Here is a 12,116-nt window from a genome sequence, read left to right as displayed (position 1 = left end):
TCAGTCCTGGAGAGGGAGTCGGTAGAGGGGAGAAAATACAGCTTCCCGGACGCGATGGAAGATCTGAGCCAGCTTGTAGAGGAAGGGCAGGAAGGACGGCGAAGCTGCAGGGAGAAGGGAAGATGTCAGTTCCCTCCTCGCTTTCCTCCCCCTCAGTCCCATCTCCTGTGCCTTGGAAACGTGTGATAATACATAATATTTTTTAAAAATATTTTTATGTTTAATGTTAATTGCTCATGCTCCTACCCCAAACAATAACGAATTTCACTTTCTCTAGGTTGTATTATTTTTACTTTATTAGAATGACCTTAAATTTGAGGAGAAAAGGATCCAAGCTTTCTATGTTTCAAAGTAACTTTCTGATATAAAAGAAAATAAAAGTGGTAGCAGTGGCAGTCTTGAACAAGATAAGCCTGGATGAAATATTTCACAGTATTCCTTTTGGTACCTTTTAAGCCATGTGATACTACTACCTATTTTTAACCTGTTCTGCTGCTCTGCGCCATCAAGTGGTCTTCAGTTGCTAGTGATCCCACATGACAAGGCCCCACCCTCACCCCTCAGGTCTTTCTGGGCTGCAGTCTTCATGGGAACAGATGGTCAGGTTCTTCCACACAGAGCGGTTAGTGGGGTTCTTTTGGGGTTCTTTTGAGTAACAGCCATGTTCTTGGCCATTGTACACCAGAACTCTTCATTTTTAACATAAATCAGTTATACTGAAAAGAAAATAAACTATACCTCTCCGGAATTGGAGCTAAGAGGGTTTTTTCTTACTAAAATTACTATTTAAAAAAATAAAAATTAAATAGAGGTATTTCTTTCTTTATTAATTTATTTTTAATTTTTGCATATCTATCAAGAAAGAGGTTGATAATCAATCCTCTTTACATCGTGGCCATTATATTTTAACAGAGGTCTGGTGGCCTTGTGGGCAAGGAGCTGCGGCTGCCAACCTGAAGGCATTTCGAATCCACCAACTGCTCTCAGGGAGAAAGACAGGCAATTGCCTCCTGTGCGATTTGCAACCTCTGAAAATCCTCTAGAGGGTCAGCCCTCTCAGTTCCAACAGGCACATAACAATTACACAGTCTAGCTGCTGCCTGGTGGAGGTCTTCCTCTTGAATGCAGCATGCCTGCAGTGAGGCCTGGGACCCGTAAGGCCAGGAAACGTCTCAAGCAGCCTTTAGCAGCCTTGGAAACAGAAAGTTCAAATGGCCTCAGGCCTTATCACTTACAAGGCCACACTTATGAGACTGGAGGGCTTATGAAAATCACACCAAAACCAACCCAACCCATGGCTATTGGGTCAATTCTGACCCATGGTGACCTCATAGGACAGAAGAGAACTGTCCTGTAGAATTTCCAAGGTGGTAAATCTCCCACGTTCTCCCACAGAACTACTGGTGGGCTCAAACTGCTGACCCTTTGGTTAGCAGCTAAGCACTTTCCCACAGCACAGCCTGAGATCCTGATAAGAACCGTGAGGGATTTCTAAGTGTTTATCAAGTCTCTGGAGCAAAGCAGAAGGTCAGGTGAACAAGAATGGACAAAAACTATGCTTCACTTCCTAGAAAGCTACCTGTGACTTCTGAATCAGAAAAAAGGTGTTCAGAGGGAATTCCTGCTCAGGGGTCAGTGAGGGGATTAAAAGGACAATTTTGAGTATGACCCAAGAAAGCTAGCTGACTAAGGGTGGGGGGGAAGGCAGTCTTACTGGGGCTTGTGTGCCCACAGCTCAGAGGTCTGAGTCCCCTGCTACCCTGTTGGAGCAGATCTTGGTGTACTTAGGCCTCAGAGCCCCTGTAGGAAGGAGCAGAGTGCACAGGGCAGTTCCTCTGAAACCCTACTTTTTTTAATCTAAAAACTGCATGCATATTTTGAGTTCTACTCCCTAACACAACCATGTTCACGTGCATGTAAAGATAGCATTTCTCCCCCACCCCGAATCTTCTATTAAAATAGGCATCTAGTATTTGCCTTAGGCATTAGGCTCTTTTAAGATCTAGCTCCAAAGTGCCAACAGCAACTCGAAATATTAAAAAGGAGCCTCAGCGGGCAATGAGTTTATATTAACCATGCAGGGAGCACTCAGAAAAGGAGGCTGAGAACAGCTGCGTGATGGGGAGAATGTAAGTAACATCACGAAAATGAACATGGAGGAACTGCTGAGCTGGTGTATGTTTTACTGAGAGTATATCGTACTGTGTCACGATGACAACAAACTGTAAAAATAATAAGATGCATCTAAGGGGGGAAAGCAGCAGTTTTAAAAAGAGACACATAGGGTGGTTTGGGGTCAATGATTTCCCCTCTTAGGTTTCCCTGTCTGAAAAATGAAGAAACAAAGATAAAAGAACTAGATGATAAATTTTTGTTTCAGTTTTCAAATTTACACAATTCTATATCTTACTTCATAAGAGTAGAGATTAGATCATAACTCATGTTTGTTTTTTTATGGTGAGAAAATTTTATATTTAGAATTAGCCAGTTGGACTCAGTTTAGATGATCCCAATTTTGTTGGCAACATCCAAAGCATCATAATCAGGAGAAAGTCAAACATAGGCCTTCTTCTCTCCATCAGGCCTAATCAGTGTTGACCTTAGCCACATCAATGTCATAGAGCTTCTTTACAGCTTGTTTGATTTGGTGCTTGTTGGCCTTGACATCCACAGTGAACACAAGTGTGTTATTATCTTCTGTCTTCTTCATGGTCAGGGGAAATTTGATGATGGCATAGTGGTCAAGCTTGTATCTCCTGGGGCACTCTTCCAAGGGTATTTGGGCTGCCTTCAGAGTCTCAGCATCTTAGGCCGCTGGAAGGTGGGTGACGTGAGGATCTTCTTTTTTTTTTTTGGCTGTGGACGCCCTTCAGGACTGCCTTCTTGGCCTTTAATGCCTTTGCTTTGGCTTCAGTTTTGGGAGGGGCAGGGGCTTCCTTCTTCGCTTTTGGCGTCATCTTTGTAGAAATGCGTAACTCATGTATTTTAAAACAACCACCACCAAAAGTGTGTGAGCACCTAGCTCAAAGATTAATCATCTGGAAATAACCAGGTTACTTACTCTGTGTATCACTCAGGGAGCTCACTTCAGTGTCACACAGTGAGGCTGACAACATGGTCAGAAACAAAATGTTTTCAAAGGGGAGGTTGGTCTATCAGTTATGGAGGTTTCTGTAAGTTGGAGTATTAGTCATTTAAGACATGTTTTAAAGAATACCTATCACATGCAAACTGCTACAGTATGTATGTCCATGGATATAAGTGAAAGTATACCCTTATAGAGCAGTATTACAGGTGATTTCTATTTCCTTTTTTATATGTGTCTCTATTTTCCACATTTTCTAAAATGTATACATTTGTCATTTGAAATTTATTATATTTAAAATTAGCAGTTACATTTTTTAACTATCATGATAAGAAAGCTTTTGCTGTTGTTTTTAATACTAGGTTTTTAAGCACAATACTTAAACATTTAGCAACTAATGTCAAGGGTCAGAGGCACCTTGGAAGAAAGGCTTGGCAATCTACTTCCAAAAGGTCACAGCCATTGAGAACCCTACGGAGTATACTCCATCAACAACAGGATTGCCATGATCTGGAACCAATGGAACATCACGTGGTTTGGTTGGGTTACCCCTGAATAAAGCAGTTGACTAAGTGACTCAGTGATGAGGGGTAAACAGGGTAGAGTGGAATTCTTCAGACACACAAACTGTTCTCAGAGGTCCCACATCTAGTCTCCCCTTCCAGGACAAGCCCCGCAATTCTTCCTCTTAGGAAACACCGAGAGTGAAATCGCACAGAAGGACCACCATCCTAAGGAAGACACTCTGGTATCTTGCAGTTGTAGAAGGCACTTATTTTCACAGGTTTGCTGTTATTATTGTTGTTAGGTGCCATTGAGGCAGGAATGACTCATAGCAACCCTGTGAACAACAGATCTGAGCCCTGTCCCTGTCCTGTACCACCCTTATCATCTCCGACACTTCTGAGCCCATTGCTGCGGTCACTGTGTTAATCCACCTTGTTGAGGGTCTTCCTCTCTTTCACCAACCCTCCTCTTTTCTAAGTATGATGTCCCTTTCCAAGGAATAGCCTCTCTTAGCCACATATGCAGCACCCCCCAGACCCCCTGCACCAAGGAAGGGCAAGAGGCAGGAGGGGAAGCAGACACCGTCACTCACCAGGATCAAACCTCACCATCAAGAAGCAGAGGATCAAGGTGGCAAGGAGGGTCTTTTTGAAGGGCAGAGAAAAGACACGAGTCACTGCAGAATCCCAAAGCCGGCGAAGCAGGGTCAGTAGTGACAGGAACTTGTGGGAGGAGTCTAGGCAGAAGGACAGAGTTTAACAGTAAATCACAAGAATCAGGGCTCCTGACTCTGAGCTTTGAGCCTGATTACAAGACTTGAACAAAAGGTAACAACCACAATGGTTCATACATTATGAACGATGTAACCAGTCCAAAAACTTGGGGGGGGGGTGTCATGAAATTCATCTTCTCATATAGCTGGTAAACCAGATTTAAATAGAATCCCAGTTTCGAAACTCTTTATGAAAAGACCATAGTCCCCTAAAGAGAAGATTTTGGCAGACAACAACTCCTCAGCTGGGCTTGGTTGGATTTTGTTTTCTTTTTAATGGTTTCAATATATGGCCTTCATTCCTTTTATTTTGGTTTAAGATCTGATAGATAAATAGTTACAGCGAGCACTAGCTCTTCATCATCATGCTGACACTCGGAAGAAAAAGGCACCTAATACATAAAGTGAATTCAAGTCTTGGATTGTGAATAGAAATATGAACACTGTTGATGTTTGGGATTTGCTGTTGTTAATGTGCCATTGAAAAAAAAAGTGCCATTAAATTGCTTGTAACTCATAGCAACCCTCTGTACAACAGCTCTGAACCCTGCTCTATCCTGTGCCAACCTTATTTGTCTCTGACACATCTACCCCCATTACTAAGGCAATTTCAACTCAGAGAGACCATCAGTTTTCTAGGCTGTAAATTCCTGTAAGGAATAGATCACCAGGTCTCACTCCCTCAGAGGCCCTAGGTTGGCTCAAACCACCAACCTTTTTGTTGGTAGCCAAGAACTCAACCAGTGCACAAATGCTCCTTACTCTAAAACTCCAAAAGGCAAAACCCAAACCTATTGCCATTGAGTGGATTTGGATTCCGATTTATAACTATCCTGTTGGCCAGCTTAGAGCTGTCTCCACCTTTCAGGGTTTCCAAGACTATAATCCCATATTAAAATAGACTGCCACATCTTTCTCACATAGAACAGCCAGTGGGTTTGAGCTGCCCACCTTCTTATTATTATGTAAGCACTTTAACCATTACACCACTAGGAATCCTTCACATGAACACCGTTGTTAGGAGCTGTCAAGTTGAGTATAACTCACAGCAACCCTATGAATATCAGACCTGAATCCTGTCCTATCTTGTGTCATCCTCATCATCTCTGATATACTTGGGCCCATTGCTGCAGTCACCACGTCAATCCACCTCACTGGGAACACTTGTTGCTGTTGTTTGGTGCCACCAAGTTAAGTATGACCCATAACGACCCTATGAACCACAGATCTGAAGCCGGTCCTATCCTGTGCCACCCTCACACTTCCTGACACACTAGAGCCCATTGCGACAGTCACCATGTCAACTCACCTGATTAAGGATCTTCCTCTCCACATTCTCAGCATCATGGTCCTCTCCAAGGAAGAGGCCCTCCTAGCAACACGCTCAAAGTGTGTGAGACAAAGCTTCATCATTCTTGCCTCCAACGAGCACTCTGGCTGCACCCTCTCCAAGACATATCTGTTTGTTCTTTTTTTTTTGGCTGTCCATGGGATGTTTGGTGATCTTCTCCAACACCACACTCAAAGGCATCAATTCTTCTTCTGTCATTCTTATTCATTATTCAGCTCTAAGAGCCATAGCAAGTGAACATTACAACTCCCCCAAAATAAGTGCTGTTCAGTCCTGAGCAGCAACAATGATCCCTGAAGCTGACACTCTGCTTTTAAAGAAGGGATCCTATCTCAGTAATATCAGGTTCTTCAGTACATAAACACTTTGGAGACCAGGACTCCCCAGAATTACAGTCCCTTAATAGTTGAAAAGAGAGCTCTAGTGGCTTAGTGGTAAGGAGTTGTGCTGGCAATCCAAAGGCACATGGTTTGAATCCACCAGCTTCTCCATGGAGAAAGATGGCAACCTCCACCCATGAGATTTATTGCCTGTGAAAACATGTTGGAGGGTCAGCTATGAGGTCGTTCCAATTTGATGGTACATGACAAAAACAGACGAATGGTTTTCCAGGAAAAAAGGGAATTCTTCCTATGTTATGTTAGCAGGAGTTTCTGAGTTGTGCAGAAAGTGAACACACTCAGCTCCTAACTAAAAAGTTGGGCGTTCTTATCGACCTGGAAGAAAGACTTGGTGATTTCCTTCAAAAAACCCTGCTCTGTTCTAACACAATAGGGTCACCATGACTTGAAATTTACTTGATGGCAACTGGTTTGGACTGACTTTATATGTTACCAAGAGAAAAAAAAATAAAAAAACAAGGTTCTGTAGGCAAAAAGTAGCGTGAGAAAAATGTAAACTCTACATAAGACCTTCCCTATGAAACTCTCCACAGATAAAAAGAGCTACTTCAAGAGAGTCTATTTTCTGATGTCTGTTGAAGCACAGACCACTTGTGGAGAAGGAGCTCAAAGGTTCAAGAATTCTTGAGAGGAAGGGCCCAGACTGGCAGAACCTTGAAGTCCTCTATAATAAACTATGGTCAATTGGTCACCAAGTTGTGCCAAGAAATCTGGAGAACGACCACTTAGCCAACTGACTGGAAGAGATCGATATTTGTTCCTATCCCAAAGAAAGGCGACCCAACCGAATGTGGAAACTACAGAACAATTTCACTGATTTCACATGCAAGCAAGGTTTTACTGAAGATTATCCAAAAACGACTGGAACAGCACATCAACAGAGAACTACCAGAAGTCCAGGCTGGTTTCAGAAAGGGTCGTGGTACTAGAGATATTGTAGCTGATGTTAGATGGATCTTGGCTGAAAGCAGGGAATACCAGAGGAATGTTTATCTGTGTTTCATTGACTATGCAAAGGCATTTGACTGTGTAGATCATAACAAACTATGGCTGACTCTGAGAAGAATGGGAATCCCAGAACACTTGCTCGTTCTAATGCGAAACTTATACTTGGACCAGGAGGCAGTCGTCAGAACAGAGCAAGGGAACACTGGATGGTTCAAAATTGGGAAGGGCGTACGCCAGGGATGCATCCTATCTCCATACCTTTTCAACCTATATGCAGAACAGATTATCCGGGAGGCTGGGCTCTATGAGGAGAAATGTGGGGTCAGGATTGGTGGACAATTTATCAACAATCTGCGTTATGCGGATGACACAACCCTGCTTGCTGAAACTGAGGAGGACCTGAAGCGCCTGCTGCAGAGGGTCAAGGACTGCAGCCTACAATATGGGTTGAGGTTCAATGTCAAGAAGACAAAGATTCTCACCACTGGACCAATTGGCAGCATCAGGATGGATGGTGAAGAGATTGAGATTGTACACAGCTTTAGTTTGCTTGGCTCCATAGTCAACAGTCTTGGCACCAGCAGCCAGGAAATTAAAAGGCGCATTGCCATGGGTAAGTCGGCTGTTAGGGACCTCTCCAAAGTGCTGAAGAGCAGTGGTGTCTCTCTGGAGACTAAGGTGCGTCTGATACAGGCCATGGTCTTCGCAATCACCTGTTATGCATCAGAGAGTTGGACAATGACCAAGGAGGATAGAAGGAGAACTGATGCCTTTGAGCTGTGGTGCTGGAGAAGAGTATTGAGAATACCATGGACTGCTAGGAAAACAAATAGATTTGTCCTGGAGAGGGTTAAACCGGGTGGCTCCTTGGAGTCAAGGATTCTGAGGCTCCGTCTAACTTACTTTGGACATGTAGTGAGGAGAGACCGGTCCTTAGAGAGGGACATCATGCTTGGGAGGGTGGAGGGACGGCGCAGGAGAGGAAGGCCCTCTATGAGGTGGATTGATTCAGTGACTGGGATAATTGGGATGGGAGTGTCAGAGACAGTGCGATTGGCACAGGACAGAGTGGAGTTTAGGGCTGTTGTACATAGGGTCACTATGAGTCGCAGGTGACTCGACGGCACATAACAACAACAACAACAATAATAAACTAACCCCCAGGCCCACAGACATAAGCTTCATGTATGTGCCCTGTACAGAGTCAGCTAGGGGTGTAAGTCTTGAATTGGCTTTCCCATCAAAATCACGTTGTAAATCTGCATCCCAACAGGTAGAAATGGGCCATCCCTGAAGGTGGATGATCACCGAGATGACACTCCAACTTGTCAATTGGTAAAGTATGCTGGGCACCTGAAGGCAAGAAACCTATAAGGCTTGGTGTCTTATTTTTCCTTTGGTTTTGCTCAAGCATATGTCAGCTGGGTCTATATTTGAGGCAACATTTAAAGGTAGAGTAACATGTCAGCCAAGCCAGCATAGTGGAGGCAGGTGATCTGGTGAGAGAACCTCAAGGAGGAGGTGTGTGATTACACCACAAAGATTAGTTGACTTTCAAGAGTTAAACGTCAGGGTTGACACCCAGAAGCCTGCCCCTACACAGTGATCTGATGATTCTCCTTCCACTGACAACTTTAGATGATCAGGGCTTGGCTTCCGTGAGCAACTGGACAAGATTCTGTGATCTGAGACTGTATCACAGAAAATACGGCTCTCAAGCTCACAGGAAAGTCATGGCAGACTCCAAGGTCCAGGGAACACCCACAGCTCCCACCTTACACAGGTCACAGAGGGATAATGTCCTACCTGGCTGGCTGGCCTTCTGGGTCTCCTCAAAGCCTGGGTGTTCACCTTTCTTCTGCTCCCTGGCCATATGAATGGCCTGGAGTGCATTCAGCCGCTGCTCCTCACCAAAGGCCACAGCGTCGGCCACCAGCTCCTCAGCCTCTAAAAAATGGCCCAGAGGTAGCAGCACCTTCTGCAGGTGAAGATCTGCCAAAGCTCTGTATTCTGGAAGACTCTGATTGGCTGGGTCTCTGAGCCAGGCACTGACCACATCCAGCATAGCTCCAGGCTCCTGCATTTTGCTGTATAAAAGAACACTGCAGCCCAAAATCATCCAACAGTCAGTCCTCCATAGCTGGTACATCTTTCCAAACCACTATCATATCCTCCCTATATTCTCCAACCCTTCAACACTGATATGAATTACATATTTTAGGAAGTTTTAAAACAGTCTCTCAGCTAAAAACAGGTGGAGGATACAGACTAAATGGCTAATTGTTTCTGTGAATAACTATCTTCTTCACCATGATATCAAGAGAACTGATACCCTCCGACCATCACTAAACAGTCTGATCAAAGATTCCACAAAAGAACCTATCAAAAGGGGAAAATGCAGAACAAAACTTCAAATTTTCATGGACTCCAAAAATCCTGAAGCCATGAAGGTTGTTTAAACCTCTGTAACCGTTGCCCTGAAATAATCTTTAAACCTTAAATGGGAAATATCCCTTGATGTCTTCTCAAAAGCAAAGAGCTCAAATAATTTTTAAAAAATTATCAGTTTTGAGCGCTGTCCTCTCTTCAAAACTATCTACATGAAAAACAAACAAAAAAACATCTACATGGGATAAAACTGACAACAGTAATTCAGAAAATTAGACATCTAAGGGAGCAGTGAGTTTATACTAAGAAGGAAAAATAACTCAGAAAAAAAAAAGAGAGAGAATCATAGTACAATTGTAAAAATGTAACCAGAGTCTCTAAATGATACATGGAGAAACTGCTATATTGGTGTATATTTTGCTGTATACAGTCTAAATAATGACACAACTTTCTAACTCTCTCTTACACACTCTCTCTCTATATATATATAGATATATAGATACAGATATAGATATAGAGAGATGAGATAGAGATAGAGAGAGAGAGAGATAACCTCATATACACGCATACACATAAAAAAGCAACAGCTTTCCCAACTGTGGTACATTTACTTCCACCATCCTATTTTATTCCTCCTATATATCCTATGCCCCCTCTCATCAGTCTTCTCTCTATTCCACTCCTAAATTCCCCTTTTTTCATCCTTTATTGCTATTTTAAGGTCTCTAAAAATAACTGGAATTAGATTTGGTAATGAAGAAATGTTACGTAAGCATTTAGGAGAGGACATGAAAATCTCCTTGTTCTTAAACTGATCAAGTGAATCAGGAACAAAAACCTACCACAGTTCCAGAACTTTGGGAGGCAGCTTTTCTGGGATGGGGTAATACTGAAGGACCCAGGTGAGGACTTCTTGCCATCGATCCATTTCAGCCAAGGCCTGGATCCCCACAACACACAGGGAACATTTCACCTCCGAGGAGCTGACAGAAAAACAAGTTAAGGTCTACAAACAGTTGCCTCCACTTCTCTGTCCACTCTGGAATTGCTGAAAGTGTTCTAACCCCTCATTCAACAGCCTTTATTTTCATCTCCACCGTCTGTACTCTGTTGTCCTCATGGTTGGTCTTATGAACTTCTCCTTTCTCCTATCTATTATATATGTGAATAATATTGAAATGGCGAATGTTTTGTTACATATACATTCACAATTTCAAATAATAAACTTTTTCTAAGTTCCCTAGGGACAAATCAACTGTTACCTAATACACATCTTTTATCCAAGTAAAGCAAATTTCAATGCATAGGCAGGGTAATCGTGAAGGAAAATGACAACATCCAGCAGAGGTGTGGGTGGAAAGAAAGCTAAAGCTTTGTTTTGAGGAAGAAAGGGCATTGGGCAAGTCTGGGTGTGGAACTCTTAATTGGCTTTTTAGCACCACCTAGTGAGTGAGGTACCTCCCAAAACTTACCATCACTGCCTTCAGCATTCACTGCAACAAGCTCCCACATGAACCTTCAAAACTCAGACATTTGTCATTATACCCTTCTTTGGGGTCAGCTTTGACTATTCTTTTCGTCAGTGTGATTTAAAGCCAGTTCTACTATCCACAGATCAATGGTGTTTTTAATTGTTGGAAGAGGACCAAGGTTTTCTCCACATAAATTCTTCAACCAGAGTCTGTCAGCAAAGACAGAGCATTAGCCCTGCCTTGAGCGCCACTCCCTATCGCTGGCAAAACTCCAGTGAATAGTTTGAAGGGTCTCTCAGACAAGGACGTCATCTGCTTGCTGATATGTAACATTTAAATGTAATGTATGAAATGTAACATTTAATCCACATTCCACCACCAGAACATTGAGCTCCGGGGGAACAAAGAGGTCCCACTAAAAACTCGACTACTCGACTAACATGACTTAAGTACTTCTCATTGTGAAATGGGTACACGATGAGCAAGTTATATCTTAGAAAGGAAGCATTAGTGGGAGAGGGGCAAGTGTAAAACGCCTGGTGAGCAATACAAGAATGTCAGAATTCCATAGGTCTCTGGGCCCCTCCCTAGAACACCCTGAAATCAACCCGGCCCAGCTCGTACGTGCTGCCATGCTCCTCATTATGTACATCCAAGGCCAAGCTCTGCCAGGCCCGTTCGCAGGTGTCCAGCGCCGCCCGGAAGTCCAGGTGCACCACCAAGAGGTCAGCCGCCTCCTCCAGCAGAACCACAGCGGGCGATGGCGCTGGGGCGGCGGGCACCGGTTCGCTGCTCCGGAGGGGCACCCCGAGACCCCTGAGAGGGGCTGCAGACGAGGAAGAGTCGCTCTTCATAGCCAATGTGGGCTCAAGACAGTTTCCACAGACGTCAGAATGAGCCTGGGAGAAGAGGAAGAGTCTTCATATCTCTGCCCACCACCCTTCCCCAGGTTGATCCTTGCAGGACAATAAAAAGGCTCTATAGAAGGCAAAAAGATGGGTCTGCGTGCAGGCAGCTCCAGGCTCAAAACCACCCTGGCACCTGAGCATCCAGCTCACACCTCAGATCTGCAGAAGCGCTGCATCCCTGGAATATTTGGCCCTAGCTTCTTTAGCCCCAGGGTACGTGCCAGAACACCTTAATCTTGTTACATACAGACAGAAACTCCTTCACGAGTAACTACCCTGCAGCG

General features: G+C 43.8%; 1 protein-coding gene across 2 annotated transcripts; it reads right to left on the bottom strand.

The window, feature by feature from the left end:
• On the bottom strand, positions 1-11,778 carry PEX26 (peroxisomal biogenesis factor 26). Of its 2 annotated transcripts, XM_006891343.1 has the most exons (5): positions 11,549-11,778; positions 10,295-10,435; positions 8,871-9,166; positions 4,185-4,328; positions 1-104 (listed from the first exon to the last, which is right to left on the bottom strand). In XM_006891343.1, the coding sequence occupies exons 1-5, from the start codon at positions 11,776-11,778 to the stop codon at positions 1-3; spliced, it is 915 nt and encodes a 304-aa protein (XP_006891405.1). The 2 variants fall into 2 exon arrangements, with proteins under 2 accessions (XP_006891405.1, XP_006891406.1); XM_006891344.1 differs by lacking the exon at positions 4,185-4,328.
• Positions 11,779-12,116: the final 338 nt, after the last annotated feature.

Source organism: Elephantulus edwardii, unplaced genomic scaffold (assembly GCF_000299155.1).
Source record: "Elephantulus edwardii isolate Elephantulus edwardi_28Jun2011 unplaced genomic scaffold, EleEdw1.0 scaffold00096, whole genome shotgun sequence".
NCBI lineage: Eukaryota > Metazoa > Chordata > Mammalia > Macroscelidea > Macroscelididae > Elephantulus > Elephantulus edwardii.
Note: the sequence above shows the minus strand (reverse complement) of the source record. Positions and strands in the feature narration are given on the sequence as shown.

Excerpts from the sequence above, each read along its gene's own strand:
- PEX26 (XM_006891343.1), bottom strand. The coding sequence starts at position 11,778 with ATGAAGAGCGACTCTTCCTCGTCTGCAGCCCCTCTCAGGGGTCTCGGG. Across the intron at positions 4,329-8,870 it reads CCAGAAGGCCAGCCAGCCAG|ACTCCTCCCACAAGTTCCTG; the intron begins GTAGGACATTAT and ends CCTTCTGCCTAG. Across the intron at positions 105-4,184 it reads GATGGTGAGGTTTGATCCTG|CTTCGCCGTCCTTCCTGCCC; the intron begins GTGAGTGACGGT and ends TTCTCCCTGCAG.